This window comes from Trypanosoma brucei, chromosome 8 (genome assembly GCF_000002445.2).
Source record: "Trypanosoma brucei brucei TREU927 chromosome 8, complete sequence".
Lineage (NCBI taxonomy): Eukaryota > Euglenozoa > Kinetoplastea > Trypanosomatida > Trypanosomatidae > Trypanosoma > Trypanosoma brucei.
Genome location: NC_007281.1, coordinates 2,278,623 through 2,294,068, shown reverse-complemented (window position 1 = coordinate 2,294,068; position 15,446 = coordinate 2,278,623). Strand labels below are relative to the sequence as shown.

Genomic DNA, 15,446 nt, shown 5'->3' with positions numbered 1-15,446 from the left:
CGTTCCCACTGGTACCAATGACGCTACGGGATGTGCACACATGCATATATGTATATATATATATATATTTATATATACATGCCCGCTGCGCTATTCACCTGACATGAATCCTCCCCAACCTAACTTACTTATTCATGCGCCTCTTTCCTTTCCTCTTTTTTCTTTAAAAAAAAAGGAAACTTTCTCTTGCTCTCTCTGTTCCTCATTTTCTCTTACTGTTAAGGCTACTTCTAGTTGCTTTTTTTTTTGAATTTTACTCTAAAGTTCCTGCGAGTTCACATTATCACCCATGTCTGTACGGGTGGGCTGTAATATCGCAGCCGCCCGCTCCGATCCGTTCTCTTGCAACCGCAGGGCCTCAGTGAAGGTATTCTCCAACTTGAGCAAAAGCGCGCTGCGAACCTTACGGAGTTCAAGTCGTCGCCGCCTTTCCTCTACACTGCGTTGTTTTTGGTCACGCAGCTGCATGCGAAGGCGCTCGATTTCCTCCTGACAAACCGCCTCACGCCGTCGCTGTTGTCGCATGTCTTCACCACCATGCCCCGCATCGCGGTCATCCAAATCCGCACGGCAGTAATAACAGCGCGAGCCCTCCATTGCTACCTTAAGTTGATACTCGCTGTTCTCCAGTTGCTGCCATACGCTGCGGAGCTCTGCCTGTAGCTGACGCACCTGCTCGTATGCCTCATTCTTAGCGTGCATTTCATTATTGAGCCTCTCCTCCGCATCATTGACAGCACGCTCTTGCATCTCCAAAATTCGTTGCATTTCATCTATGCGGCGCTGAAGAAACGGTACCTCCCCCGGGCCGCCAGCAATGGTGATACCGAGGCCAGATGCGGCGAAAGCTGAAGGTCGATTGGAATTGTCATATGGAGCCTCCGGTGAGTCATTGCCACTACCACTTACCGATGTGCATTGCGTGCCTTCATCTGAAGTCAGCCCTACAACAGTAGCCTCTAGGTGTTGTATGCGGGCATGAGCGGTCAACAACTGTTGTTCCAGCATCATTACCGTCATGGCATCCCCTGAACCATCCGCAGCTTTCTCCTTCGACGCGCCCGCCGATGAAATCTCATCCGCGCCGGCTAGTTCTTCATCCAACCCCTTAATGCACCCCCCTCGTGGAGAGGAAGGTTTGTAATAGGTGTCACGACGCTTAGCCCGCTGTTCAAGCTCATCCCGCTCTGCCCGCAGCCTGCTAATCTCTTCCTGTGCTGCAGCCAGCTCGTCACGCAACAGAACGAGTTCCACTTCTTTTGGCTTGCTGCCGCAAATTTCATTCAACTGTTCTTCCAGCTGGTGGACGCGCATCAGTAGGTTCTCTCTATCACGAAGCGCACGGGCGGTGGTCAGGAAACTCACATTTCCAATGGAATTTGCAATCTCCGTTACGCTACCGAAATTACCACGTGAGGGACTACCTTCAACATGGCTGATGGGACCAGCCCGAGGACTATGGCATAACGAAGACGTACGAATCCTCTCAAATCGCTCACGCAACGACAGCGGCCCCTGCTCCGCATGAGGGAACGAAGGCAAGCAATCGGCAAAGTTGAGAGCAGGGATGACAATATCTTTCCTCCTCCGCCCCGTCCCTGCCGTAGTAACCCGTTGCTCTGTCCCAGAAACAAGAGGAAGAGAATTGGCATTGGACACCTCTGCACTCCAACTCACCCCCTTCCCTGCACGCCCTCGACCTCCAGACCTCTGCGCGGAGGGCTCCCCGTAAGCCTCGGCCGGTTCCGCGAGATTCCTCTTTTCTTCCGAGACGGCAGCACCCGAACTAATAGCTGGACCCGCCACACCGAATGCAACTACATCCGCAACCAATGCGTCGATAGCGGCTATCTCCTCCTGCGCAAGCTGAACGTACTCCTCATTTTCCTCCAGCTCACGCAGCAGTATCCCTCTGCCGGCTACAGTTGCAATTTGTTTAGCGCTTGATGCATCTCTAAGAGCCTCCAACCTTCCGGCTGCCCGGCTGGCGTCAACCATTGTCTTAACCCACTGGTGCAGTGGACCCAAAGTCGGGTGCACACGTGAGACGCGGAGATGAGTCCAGTGGCACAAAAAATGTTCAAGCTCACCCATACGCGAAACGCCATTCATCCACGACTCACAATCAGCAATACCCATTATTTTTTGATAAGTGGCCAGCGGGTCACACTGTATAAGCTGCTGAGGAAAGTTGGGCCATCCCCCATTTCCAAGCCCCAGCCGTCGGTGTCTGCTTTGTGGGAGGCCTAAAAGTATCAAGACGGCATCAACAACGGCAGCCACAGCAGGGGGTGGCTGGCGAAACCTCCGAATGTCAGTCCACAAGGTTTGTGGGACAGCAGAAAGGGAAGCGCACGCCAAAGTCAGTTGCAATCTAAGCTCTTCATACTCCTCCTCAGCAACTTTTAGTAGTAATAGGGTATCCTCCTCTCTACCCCATTCCTCTCCCTCAATTGCCAGACTCTTCGAAGTTACACTGGCCTCATTTTCCGTGCTATTAAGGAGGGCACTGTTACTGATCTCAGCACTGGATGCAGCGTTGAGAGCTTCACCGTCCCCGCCATCGGTGCCTCTTTGATCTAAACGGAACGCCTGCGTTAACAGTTTCAATTCTGCAATGCGCGCAAGTGATGTGTCAACGCCGTACCGTAGTTGTTCTCGGCGGCGGCGTAACTCCTCCACATCATTCAGCGTAAGATTTTCCTGCTGTTGGTAAGCGGTCCCCTCCTCTGGCCCTATTGGCGGTGCATCAACAACACTAGTGCTGCATAAACTGATATCGTTAACATCACACTTCGTATCGCTGTCACCATTGGCCTTAGTATCAGTACCAGTACAAACGCTATCATTTACAATCAAACGGGTGTTATGGCTGCTTTGCAGCAGAGGCTTAACTACGTGGAGCCGCACCTTCTGCCGCTTGAGACTTTTCGGACTCGGTGTTCGGTCAGCCCGTAGGGGTGTATTACCCGATGGAAAGCTGCTTCTCCTTAAACAAGTATTATTAGGAATCCGGGTTCGGGTGCAGCTAAAATGACCAGTCCCACTGGGAACGGTGAGATTACTTCTTCTTCTTCTGATTGCTTTGCTACTTGTGCTTCTGGTGATATCCGTGCCGTAGCTGATGCTGATGCTGTTCTCGAGACCCCCTGTAGTTGACCGTCGAGCTCTTTGCCCGCTCGCAGATGATGAAAGCGTTTCGTCACTCCGTTGGAAGCGATTCATATTAAATTCACTAAGCACTACCCACAAACACACAAACACAAACGCACACACACACACGCACACCCAAGGTAAGTCACGTCTTTCCCTGGTTTTAATCCGATTCCCGGAAAGCTTGAAGAAAACATGAGGAATAGAGTGGAAACAATAATGTTAATAATATGAATTACCAGATTGAACTGATGATGATCATTATGTCATGAGTTGCAGAAAGAAGTAATGCGAATGAAGAGGTAACCGAACCCAACTACTATAAGAAGAGTAATTGAGATGCTACATGAACAAATGGAACATGCTCCTTGCGCAGACATGTCGCAGAAAACAACAATTGAAGGCAAAATACTTTTTTTTCTCTCTCTCTCTCTCTTCGTTTCTTAAAAATATAGCATGTACAGTTTTACCGTAAGACCGGCATCGTGCTTCAGCTGCTTTAAGTTTAAAAAAAAAATAGCAAATACAACGGTGATAATTTGTTACTATTAATGATGTGGGGACGATACACTGAAGTAAAGCATAAAAAAAATGACATTAATAACAATTATTATCATTATTATCATCATTATTATTTAGATTAATATTTATACGCACACATGCACGCGCACCTTCTTTCCCAAATGAATATCAGACATGATTCCGCTTTCTCATTGCCTTTTATTAAGTACATATATTATTATTATTATTATTTTACCACTGCTCCCTCCCCCTCACCTTTTCCCCTTCTTTTTCTTTCTTTGGTTCATTCGCTTATTTCCCGTAGTTTCCCTTTGAAATATCTAATTAACTATTCACTGACCCACCTCCGCAGATGTGCAGAAATTCCCCTTCAATGAAAGTTAAGCAAACGCATGAAACGCGCAAAATAATACAAGAGGGGGAGGAAAGGGGAAAAGGGGGAAAATAAATAAATATTATTGTTACTATTATTATTATTATCATTATTACAATTTAACTTGTTTAGTTGATTGTTTTTTCTCAAAAAAAAAAAAGAAGATGTAAGAAGGAACCTGTTACATCCACCATGCTTTGAAACGGGAAAAAAAAAGTGGGGAAATGTAACAGAAGGCCCCTTCGCACCTCTCCACCTGTACACTGATGTTAAACGGTGGATTCAAAAACAAGAGGAAAAAAAAATATTAAGGAAAAGGAGCGGTGGCAACAGAACCACAGGCAAAGTCAGCAATAACAACAGTAAGAGCGTCAAAAAAATAAAAATAAATAATAATAACAATAACAATAACAATGGTGTTAACTATGAAAAGGGTTAAGAAATCAAAACATCAACGACACGGCAAATGTTATATGAATACGTGCGCGAAGCGGTATGTAGGTAGGTAGGTAGGTAAAAACAAAACAAAACAAAAATGGAGGGTCTAAAAAGAATTTTCTGAGAAAGAAAGAAAGAAGAAAAAAAAAGTGAAAGAAACATTAGAATTGTCTTCAATGAATCCCACACATGCGTACACGTGAGCATATGTTATTCCTCAAGCGGTATTTCCACAGATGTCGTACGGCTCATAGCGCCCCCCTCCTCCCCCTACACGCGCAAGCTCACTGGCAATGTACTCCCACAGAAAAAAAAAAAAGAACTTCACTCTGCTGGTTTGCTTATGGAACTGTTCACGATAGAATGATGAAAAGACAAAAACAAAAAAATAAATAAATATATATATATATATATATATATATTAGAAAGAAAAGTAAAAAAGAATGAGACCACCAATGGGGAAGGAAAAACAAAAAAGAGAAAAGAAAGGAAAGGAAGGAAGGAAGGAACAGCCGCGCGGACACACGTGACCACTAAATGTGTGAATGTGTGTCGGCAACTTACGGTTTCTGTCGTGGCCGCCTCCCACTCCCGTAACATAATTTGTGACGTTATTCCTGCCACCGAGTCATGCAGCTGCAAAAACGCATGCAACAGAATTATGAGCTCCCTTCTTTTCCTTTTTTTTTTCTTTTTACATCTTTCCCCCTTCCTTCAATTTTGTCAGCTTTTGTACACACAAGGATATCAACTATAAACCTCCAGAGTATATGGAACTTCCCTTCCATTGCTGCTGGTTTCAACCCCGTTTCACCGTTTGATGCGGTCACACATTTTGGGGAATGGGAAGAGAGTTTTTACCGGCTCCTCTCTGTTGCTCCATATCCCGCTGCAACGCCTCCATGCGAGCCATCAGTTGGCGGTGCTCAGTCATCATGCGTTCCTCAACATGCCGTCGCCCCTCATCACTGTGCGCGAGTGCTTCCACAAGTGCTGCAATCTTCTTTGCCTGAACCTCCATCACACTCTCTCGGTCTAACCATAACGCGGTGGAAGTATAATAACCAGGTGTCACCATCTTACGGAAATTGTTGAGTTCATCTTTACTGCGCTGCAGCTCCTCCTGCACGAACCGCAAATCATCCTCCAACAACTGCACGTAGGCGGCGGTGGGAAGCGGGCGTGATGATGTCGTCGAAGCCGTTGCTTTCGAGGCGTCCCGTTGATCCACCGGGCTCAACCGGTTACTCTGCGACTCGTCAGCGCAGCTGACAGCAGTGGACAAAAAGTGAGTTGACGAGTTCCATCGACGTGAACGATTGGAAACGTTTGATCCATTCCCAGTGGTACTCATCCTGCCATCCATTTCATAACTCCGAGGGGTCCCGCGTGTCGAGCCAAGTTGTGATCCGCGTGGAGTACAGAACAAACCAATGCCATCTTGTATTGCCCGGTTGAGTTTATCCAACTCCTGCTCACGCCGCTCAAGCTTCCTTGTGAGTTCATAATTCTCAATTTCTAGTTGCCGAAGGTCGTGTAATGTCCGACCATGATGTCCACGGAGTTCCTCCAGCGCATCTTGCAGATCCCTCTCCATTTCCCCGGCCCGCCGGTCAACCTCCCAGGAATTATTTATCAGGCTATGACCACGCCGACGCAGCGCCTCTCCAAGTGCGCTCATTTGCTCGTGCGTAAGGTGAATTATAGTCTGCTCTGCTCGATTGAAGTTGCAAAGAATAGTGGTTCGCAAGACGAGCAATAGCTCTTCAGTACCTGTCCATACTGCACCGGCCTCCTGAACGCAACCGGCATCTTCACGTAAGGCTGAGTTGATGTTGTTGACAATGTGACCTTTGCAGATATCAATGGCAACGGATGCGGAGACAACGTCACGGGGAGTTCCTTCCATTACCCTCACATTGTCACAGTTGATAAAACATCCGCTGCAGTCGTCACAGTTTAACGCACTCCCACCGTTCACATCGCCACACCCACACCCACACCCATCCCAGCCATCAGTAACACCAAAGCCCGCGTCGACAGCAGAACTGGTGGTGTCGTCACCGTCACCAACTTCGCTGAAGTTGTTCGGAAACTCTCCTGTTACCCTGTGGAGGGCTGTTTGAATATTTTCTTCCTCTTTCATGTACTGGTCCAGTTTATCCCGCAGCGCGTTCACCTCCCCCTCCAACATGACTATAGCACCACGCTCTTTACCGTGGGCTTCATCATATGCGGCGAGGCCCTCCTTCGCAGCCGCGCTTTCCACTTGTACGACAACCCATTGCTCAAGATAACCCAATGCTTGGCTTCCCTTCACCGCAGCCTCGTATGTGAAGCGGGAATCTTCCATGAACTTCTTGCGTATGTGTTGCTTCGCGGACTCGCTCAAATGGCAAGGCTTGAATCGCTCCACAGCATGGAGGAAGCTACTTCTGCGCATCGCCTTTTGCAATCGGGACCATCGCCACTTCCCGCAGTCGTGTTCACCCAACACCGCGAAAACGGCTTCCACCACGAGTCGCACAATCGCTGGTGGGTTACGATAGCAACGAATCTCCCGCCAGTCCCGCTGGTTAATGGATTTCACCCGCGCTTGGGCCTCAGCTAACAAATGCTCCGCTGCCGTCGCTGCGTCCTGCACTCTCTGACGTTGGGTTCTGTAAGTTAAACGATGGACAGCAAGACGTCTAACCAACCCATCCATTGCCTCTTGCACGTAATCACGCTCCTCCTTCAGCCGCTCGAGTTGGTGCATCAGTAACTGCCTCCGATGTTTGGAAATTGAGTCCGGCAAATGACAACTCTTAATCCCAACATCTGCCGTATAATCACTTGCCAAATTGTGTGCATGACTGCTGTGTTGACCGTTACAATACCTTGATGATGGCAATAGTAACTCTCCGTCGCTGCGCCATAGCAGTAGTTGCACAACCCATGGTGCAGGGAGAGCAACAACCGTTGCCAACCCCCACCGCCAGCGCCGGCAGTTATCAATGTACTCGTAGGCGACAACATCATCCACATGTATGGGCACAACGCCACAACTGATATCCACACCGGTAACTTTACCAGCAGAGAAATCATTACATTTACTGTCGACAAAACTTCGATCAGAAATTATCATTTTTGTGGGATCGCAGTTCGGTGGTGGTGGAGGTGGGACGGAAATGGCCTTATGTTCTACAGGCGTTGAAGGGTCGGATGCGGGCTCTTCCAACATCAGTGCCGCACACTGCAGCGGTGCCGGCAACTTCTTCACGGTTTTGTCATGGCGTGACAATGTTGATGGAAATGCACGTGGGGTTGCCGACCGTCTCGCCTTTCGCACGGCTGACTTCGTCGTCATTTAGGCAAAAGAATAGTAATAATAATAATAATGATGATGATGATAGTAATAATGATGATGATGATAGTAATAATGATGATGATAATGATCCTCTTTTCTTGTTTCGCTTTTTGTTTTGTGTGTGTATGTTGTTTTTGTTGTCGTTCTTTTGCGTCCCCCTCTTTTATCTCCTCTTCTCACACGGTGTTTGTCTTTCCTTCCCTAAACTACATAAGTGTGGTAAAAAAAAAAAAACAGATAGTTATAAAATCTATTTTCACGGTAGATTTGCATATGCACGTATAAATAAATATATATACATTAACATAAACACTTCCTTTATTCTTTCTTTTTCGATATAGTGGAATGCGCAGAGGAAATACGAGAAATTTAAGAGAAATGATACACAAAAGAAGAAAAGAAAAAAAAAAAGAAACGGTTGTGCGGACCCCCGTTTTATTCGTTCTTTTCATCCGACAACACTTAACTGGTTGAATGTTCCTCTGCACCATCTTCACAGATCTCTCCTCTTTGGCCTCATCATCTGTGCAGCACAGATTTCTTATCTGACATTTGTACACATGTACTATATGCAACTGTTCCTTTAGTTTATGTTATACTTTGAGGGAAATTGAGACAAATTACCCTTCAGATATGTGTGTGAAGTCCTCTTATCACTAAAATAGTGTTGTGCCGTTGCTTTCAGTTGAATTTAAAGTGTTTTTTTCTTTCTTCTTTCCTTTCCTTTCTCTAAAGCGAATATTCGTACTATGCTAAACTTTGTAATCTTCATTCTTACCATGCAACTGATGTAATTATGTTTGTCAAAAATGTAAACCAAAGAAAAGTGGGAAAAGAAAAGGGAGTAAAGAGGGAGAAAAACAAGATGAATAAAAAAACACCTGTAAAATCCAATAACAGAGAAAATAATATTAATTGTAATAACATATTTAACAGTCATAATAATAATAAATATAAGTAACAGTGGTGACGGTTACAATGATGATATTAACAGGACGTGCAGATGATGAAAAAGCGATAGGAGCAACGCAAAAGTTTATTTATGCATGCACTGAAACTGTTCCCATTTCCCCAAGACCACGGGAAAATAAAAGACGATATAACTAGTTGTACATTTATTTGTTTTCTTTTTGTTTTTGTTTTTTGTTTTCCTTCCTCCTTTTGCATATGTATGTTAAAATGGACGGACGGACAGGAAACGGGAGAAAATTTTTTTGCAAAAGAAAAGAAAAGAAAAAAGAGGTGTTCAAATGGAAGGGGAATCGAATTCTACACCCACACACCATTCCGTCCCTCGTTTTATTCACTCACTTTACTTTATTTTCCCAACAACAACGCCGCATGAAATAAAACAAAACGAAACAATTCACCATCACATTTTGCTTTTCGATGCTTTTCCTTTTTTTTTTTGCTTTTTAATTCGAATGATGTTATTTTTTTTTGTTTTTGTTTTTAGAAAAATTAAAAAAACTCATACGTTTATCTCCCTCTTCCCATGTGCCACCCCCCCCCCCGGACTCTTTTCATTGCTTTATTTTCCACCGCTTATTTTTTTTTCTTTTTTATAAAACACACAAACACATGCGGGCACCCACACGTGCTTGCAAAAAGAAAAATACATGAGTACATCCACAACTTTTTTAAAAAAAAGAAAAACGTGCTTAAATTTATACACGCAACGAGGATGAAAAGGAAAAGAAAGAAAAAAATGGGAAACACTTCAAACGAAAATCCCAAACTAATATATATATATATATATATATTTATTTATTTATTTATTTATATTTATACGAAAGAAAGGTCGCCCAAGCAAAAGAAAAAAAAGGAAACCCCTGCGCTTCTGAAGAGAGAAGGAATTAAAGAAAGAAAAGAAGGAAAAAGAAGGAAAAAGGAAAGAAAAAGAGTTAACGCATCATAACATTTCCCTTCGCTCCTTTCTTCATACCCCCTGATACGCAATATTGAAATCTAAAAGTCTGTTGACATGCGTACACAAATACAGAAGATAAATATAAAATATTTTATGGGTTTCATTCAGCAAAAGTGGGTGGTGAATAAACTAATTGATTCATATAAGTAAACGTGTGAGCGTCACATCCATCTTATCGTCCTCGCTCGCTCTCTCTCTCTTTATATTTCGCTTTCTCGCTTTCTCGCTGTCTCACTTATTCATTTCTTCCATGTCGCCGTTTCTGTCGTCGCTTCCCTTTTCGTTTTTCTCTCTTCTTTAAAAAAAAAAAAAAATCTCCATCACGCACTCCACCAATATCAATGAAACCAAGGACACAATCTAAAAGAAAGAAAAAAAAGAAGGTAAAGAAACCTAATGGGGATCTTGTAAAAGTGTGAAACAACAAACTATATATACCGTAAAGGGCCAAATACATAATCAAACAGTTAATTTTTTTCTGTTTAACCGTTCTTTACTCCCCACATAAAAAAAAAAACACAAACACACCTTCCAGCAGTGCACGCAGCAAACAAAAGAAAAAAACGAAAAAAAACGGAATCACCTAGTAGTACAGTGGCAATGGAAAGGTAAAGAAACAGTCTCAAACCACACACAAGGATGAATGCGACTGTCTTATAGCAACCATCCATTTTCTCACACACACAAACACATAGATAAATACGTACATTGGGTAGAAAGACGCTACACCAAAAGGAAAAGAAAAAGAAAAAAAAGAAAAACACAAAGATGAAAGCACAAGAAATCAAAGTCCTTGGCATCTTAACTCTTCAGCACGTTGCTCTTGCAAAGCCCAGCGACTAGCGATCTCTTCCTGATGCCGCAACCGCCGACTGCGCCGCTCTGCCGTTTCCAACAGCAATATTTTAACACTTACTCCTCTCTCCCGTTTCGCCTCAACTGAGGTTTCAGTTTGTTTAACTTCAGCCAGGCGTCTCCTACGAGAACCACTACATGCTGCTGAGGAATGCGGCGGGTTAAACGCGGGGGGCGCTACAAAATCAGTCGGAACGGTCCGGTTGGCTCTCGTTGGTGACAGAGGCATTGGGGTCGGCAATGGAATAGCGTACTTCTTTAGCGCAGTTCCGTCATCGGGTATAAGAAGTTTAGCGAAATTCAGTGGGGGCACAAAAGCTGGTGGTACAACGACAATAGCAGGACCGCTCCAAAAGTATTCAAAGAACCACCACGGATCCTCATCACTGTGGCTTGACTCACCACAGTCATCATCATCATCATCATCACAATAGTCGGCTTCGTAGCCATCAGACACGCAATTGTCGCAATCCACGTGTTGCTCGCCCCTCCTCGCGGCATCTCCTCCAACACTAATGTGATTTGTATCATTCCCTTCGCTATCGTCAGTGCCATGGTGATCGCTACTATTAATTCTTTTCGGTGATGCAACGCTTTCACTCGCTAATAATACATACCTTTTTTGTTGCATGTGGGACTCATCCCCGTGAAGCGGCGCCTGAAGGGGCGTGTGTTCCTCCTCCTCTGACCTCTCATGGGATTTGTCAACCCGTTCTGTCATCTCCCCGGGTGTGTTGCTGCTGCTTATACCGTAGCATCCGCCACTGCTCCCACTGCCACTACCTCCGCCCCTGTTGAACTTCAACTGTTGATGATTGGACTGATCGACACGGGCGAGCACTACTGCCTTTGCAGCGTTGCCACCCGCCTCACTCGTACCATTCCGCCACTCTTGCAAACTCGCTTGAATTCGCGCACGGCGCTCGTCGAGTACATTCCGCACACGGAGGAGAACCGAAGCGGTGGATGATGTTGTGGTATTCGTAGGGCTGGGAGCCCTAATTGGGCAAGTGGTTTCTTCACGCGTAGACATCCGACACCGCCATGACGGCGCCGTTGCAGAACGACGGAGAGGAACTGACGGGCAGCTAAGACGCTTTTGGGAAGTGGGGTCGGCACGACGGGGCCACTCACGTGACTGAGGCACGATGCGACCCGAAGCACAGCGGGAAAAGCAAAGAGATGTGACATCCATAGAACCACTTTTCCGTGTAGGATGGCAAGCCTTCACCTCCGCCCCCGCCTCCGCATCATGTCGACGGTCTCGCTCCTGGAGGATCGTTGTACAAAATTCAGTCACACACCGGGTGAAGGTTAATGTGGTCTCTGTGTCTTTGGAAAAAGTAGGGGGAATGACTTGGGGCTCCATTGAATCAGCTGCGCCAGATGATGCCAATTTTAATCCGCGAAGGAAAGCACCACAACCTTCAGAGGTTTGCGCATCAGTAGAAGAAGCCCTTTTAGCGGTGGTAGCAGCATATGTATTTGAGCCGCTAGCACGATCGACAGCGGTGAGGGATGCAGGAAAACACGTCCCCTTCCACTGTGATGCAGGAGGTATGGGACGCCGTTCCGCTCTTTCCAACCGACCACCTGCTGTTGTCGAAACCAAAGACGCTGCATGACTAGAACCATTAGCTTCCTTATGACTATTACAACCAACCTGATCGCTCGCACGAGCACGACTGCGAGCGCCAAAACTAGTGTTACGCTCATCGTTGAAGAGTGTTCCACCACTTTCCCTCGACGCTGGCAACAACCTTGATCCAGCGCTATGGCATCTGCTCATTTTCACTTGAGCCACTTTGTCACCGTAACGACCGGAACACATGTCAAATTTGGGCCGAAGAGCGCTGCAGAATCTGATGTCTCCTTGACTGATACGAGAAGACACGACATTTGATTGTGATCGATCACTGTCGGTTCCACACACACTTTCTCTAATGAACGGCTTCTGCCCAGTTTCATGGACGGGTGCACCCGCGTAACTGTGCAAGCGGGAGACATTGACCGTTTGTCTTTCTCGCCCATGAGCCCTTACATCATTTTCCTGTACATGTTTTCCCAGTACCACCTCGTCCGCTGATGACTTTGTTGTTGTCACCACTCCTTCATTGACATTAACAGGACAGGGATCGAGAGTAGAAATAAAGGTAGGTGGCGCAGTGGGACGACGCACAGGGGTTAAGGTAGTCCTCGACTCCTCCCTCCATTGTTGAGTATTAGCGCTTAGTGAAACGGTCGTCTGCTCTGGTTTGTCAGCCCCGTTTACTCTGGACGACGCCTTCGTACTATCCTTTGAGAAATCCAAAGAGTTCGAGCCCATCTTCACGGCCCCATCATCAAAAGACAGTCGCCTTGAAACACCCTTGGCTCCAGTGCATCCATCAGCATCGCGCGCTTGTTTTTCCGGGCTAATCAGCTGCTGAGCTCCTTCATGATCGGAAAGCCTCGAATTACGAAAGGCAGACACATCCGGCGCAGCGCGAGTACCACTGCCACTATTGTCAGCAGCGGCTCCATTACGTGGCGCCGCTGTTCTGGAAACTGCAAAATGAATGCTCGCGCTACTGGATGCGCTAACAGGAGTGACAGGAGTTGTTTTCGTTGGTGTTGCGGTTGTGGTTGCGATAGCGGCTGGGGGAAGAACAGACTTTTCACTACGAATTGCAGCAATACGAGCAGAGCTGGACGTGGACGAAATTGCAGGTGCACACCTTGCCGGAGCAACACCGTCATTTTCAGTGCTTCTCCGCGTATACGTACCATATGCTACACGACCGCTATTAATCACTCGCGGCTGTGGTGAGTGCACCCCCACTAGTGCCGATCTGCCGCCCACAGCGATATCAGATCGCGCAACAGCGCCGCTACGGTCAGCGATACAACTCAGTCGTGGACTAATTTGCATGGTTGAAATTCTGCAGCTCACTGTTGGTTCCACTCTGGGAGGTGCACTCACCCTTTTACCTGCGCTGATTCTTGGGCCAGCACTGCTGCATGTCATAAAACTGAGTTGTGAAGTTGGTTGCATTGACCTTAATGGATCCGCACCTCTTTCCCTCAAGCTACCGGAAAGAGGACAATGAGACAATAATTCAGATGGTCTTGAAGATGACATGAGTGTTTCCGATGGCAATACCGACAACGCCCTCACTGCAGTCGCTGAATCGGTGATACCAGAACCCCTATTAATTGCGCATTTTACCACATCCCTAATGGTGGTGTTGGTGCAAGTGTCTAATTTATGCTCATTGATACCGCTGATTCGAGAACTGCCCGCTGCATCGACGGCCGTGTTGTGTGTGTTGGATGAAGTATAAAATAATGATTTGCGATCCAGCGTGCGGTTAACTGCTAAGGCGAGTTGCGAGCGCCTTCCAGCCGCAGACATGATTTCACTGCGCCGTGGTTCAGGAAGTTCACAAGAAGACAGGCGCCCACTCATAATGTGTAATAGTCGGGAACTAATAACCAACACACACACACAAACACGGCAAATAGCAAACCTACACCGTTGCAGATATACACGTTTGTTATGTATACGTATGGATATCTGCTACGCTAATGAAATGGAAGGTAACAGAAGATTTAAAAATTCAACGAAAAAAGAAAAAAAAGAAGAAGAAACACAAACGGGAGAAAAGGTGAGAAGAATTTGAATGGTAGAAAATGAGAGCTGCTGTAAGTTGAGATATCAAAAGATTTCTCCACTGCAATAACAAAAAAGAAAACCTGCAGTAAATTGAGTTGAAAACAAATAAAATAAAACAAAAAACAAAACAAAACAGAAGATGATGAGGGGGGCCGCATGGAATTTTTGGTCGCAACACTCAAAACAAAAAGTAAAGTAAAGTAAAAAAAAAAAGAAGAAAAGTTGAGAAATATTTTGACCAATGGAACAAAAATAATAATCATAATGGCAATAACAGCAAAACCGGTATGAGCATAGTGGGAAACAAAAAACAAAAAAAAACAAATCGCGAGGAAAATGGACGAGGCCGTACAGAACCAAAATTTAAAAAGAAAAAAACGAGAAAAGTCCGTCTTGCCGTTGGGGTTAAACAAAAAAAAAAGAAAAGGAAAGGAAAAATTAGAAGTAACACAAAACAAAAAAACAAAGTGGGACGATATTCAATTAAAAACAAAGAAAAAAGAAGACACACACACCAAAAGAAAAAAAAGAAAAATTAAAATTAAAGTTAGTGGTAGAAAAAAAAAAAGCAAGTAAAGAAGTAAAACGTAAAAATGAGGAGGGAAAAAAACAAATGGGGCCTCATTTACACACGCGTAAAATCACACGCACACGTAAGGAAAAAAAAAAGAAGTAAAAAAAAAAAAAGACACTCAGCGGCGGAATCGGAAGTGGTAGCAACAACAACAACAGCAATAATAATAATAATAAAAATAACGAAAATAAAAATAAAAATAAAATAAATGCATGCGCATGTGGAAGCTCAAGTCCCTTCACGTCAGAGCGGAAGTTGTATAAAATAAACAAAAAATGGAAATAAGAAAAAGAATGAATAGACGGAAAGACACAAGCAAACACAAACACACATACGAAGGGGAAAAATAAAACAACAAAAAACAAAAAAAAGTTCATGACAACGCATTACGACAGGAAGGAACAATATATATATGTAAATATATTTTTAAAAACAAAACAACAACAAACACGTGTTGGAGATAAATAACAGTTGCTCCTCTTATTTCTCCTTCCCCTTCTGTCATCGCTCGTTGAAAGGCAACAAAATAATTTAAAAACACAAAATAAAAAAAAAACAAAGAACAAAATGAAGGGACCAAAAATACGTGCATTTGTG

General features: G+C 45.1%; 3 protein-coding genes across 3 annotated transcripts, besides 27 other annotated features; all 3 read right to left on the bottom strand.

Annotated features, from left to right (window-relative positions):
• Positions 1 to 15,446: part of a sequence feature (sequence corresponds to BAC RPCI93-6H23) that runs on past both edges of the window.
• Positions 45 to 80: a microsatellite.
• Positions 259 to 3,225, bottom strand: Tb927.8.7850 (hypothetical protein, conserved; the record flags this gene model as incomplete). The annotated part of the gene is made up of 1 exon (XM_842519.1): positions 259 to 3,225. One exon carries the CDS (start codon positions 3,223 to 3,225, stop codon positions 259 to 261), a length of 2,967 nt encoding a protein of 988 aa, XP_847612.1.
• Positions 3,248 to 3,288: a microsatellite.
• Positions 3,760 to 3,789: a microsatellite.
• Positions 3,885 to 3,909: a sequence feature (AT_rich).
• Positions 4,129 to 4,163: a microsatellite.
• Positions 4,427 to 4,463: a microsatellite.
• Positions 4,541 to 4,564: a microsatellite.
• Positions 4,610 to 4,645: a sequence feature (CT-rich).
• Positions 4,844 to 4,874: a sequence feature (CT-rich).
• Positions 4,875 to 4,908: a microsatellite.
• Positions 4,909 to 4,995: a sequence feature (CT-rich).
• Positions 5,313 to 7,709, bottom strand: Tb927.8.7840 (dynein heavy chain, cytosolic, putative; the record flags this gene model as incomplete). The annotated part of the gene is made up of 1 exon (XM_842518.1): positions 5,313 to 7,709. The coding sequence occupies one exon, from the start codon at positions 7,707 to 7,709 to the stop codon at positions 5,313 to 5,315; it is 2,397 nt and encodes a 798-aa protein (XP_847611.1).
• Positions 7,848 to 7,924: a microsatellite.
• Positions 8,728 to 8,828: a microsatellite.
• Positions 8,954 to 8,999: a sequence feature (A-rich).
• Positions 9,229 to 9,289: a sequence feature (A-rich).
• Positions 9,577 to 9,625: a microsatellite.
• Positions 9,679 to 9,739: a sequence feature (CT-rich).
• Positions 9,946 to 10,001: a sequence feature (GA-rich).
• Positions 10,497 to 10,549: a sequence feature (T-rich).
• Positions 10,550 to 14,068, bottom strand: Tb927.8.7830 (hypothetical protein, conserved; the record flags this gene model as incomplete). Its single annotated transcript, XM_842517.1, has 1 exon — positions 10,550 to 14,068. The coding sequence occupies one exon, from the start codon at positions 14,066 to 14,068 to the stop codon at positions 10,550 to 10,552; it is 3,519 nt and encodes a 1,172-aa protein (XP_847610.1).
• Positions 11,028 to 11,048: a microsatellite.
• Positions 14,374 to 14,413: a sequence feature (T-rich).
• Positions 14,683 to 14,861: a sequence feature (T-rich).
• Positions 14,931 to 14,964: a sequence feature (T-rich).
• Positions 15,009 to 15,054: a microsatellite.
• Positions 15,111 to 15,220: a sequence feature (T-rich).
• Positions 15,253 to 15,282: a sequence feature (AT_rich).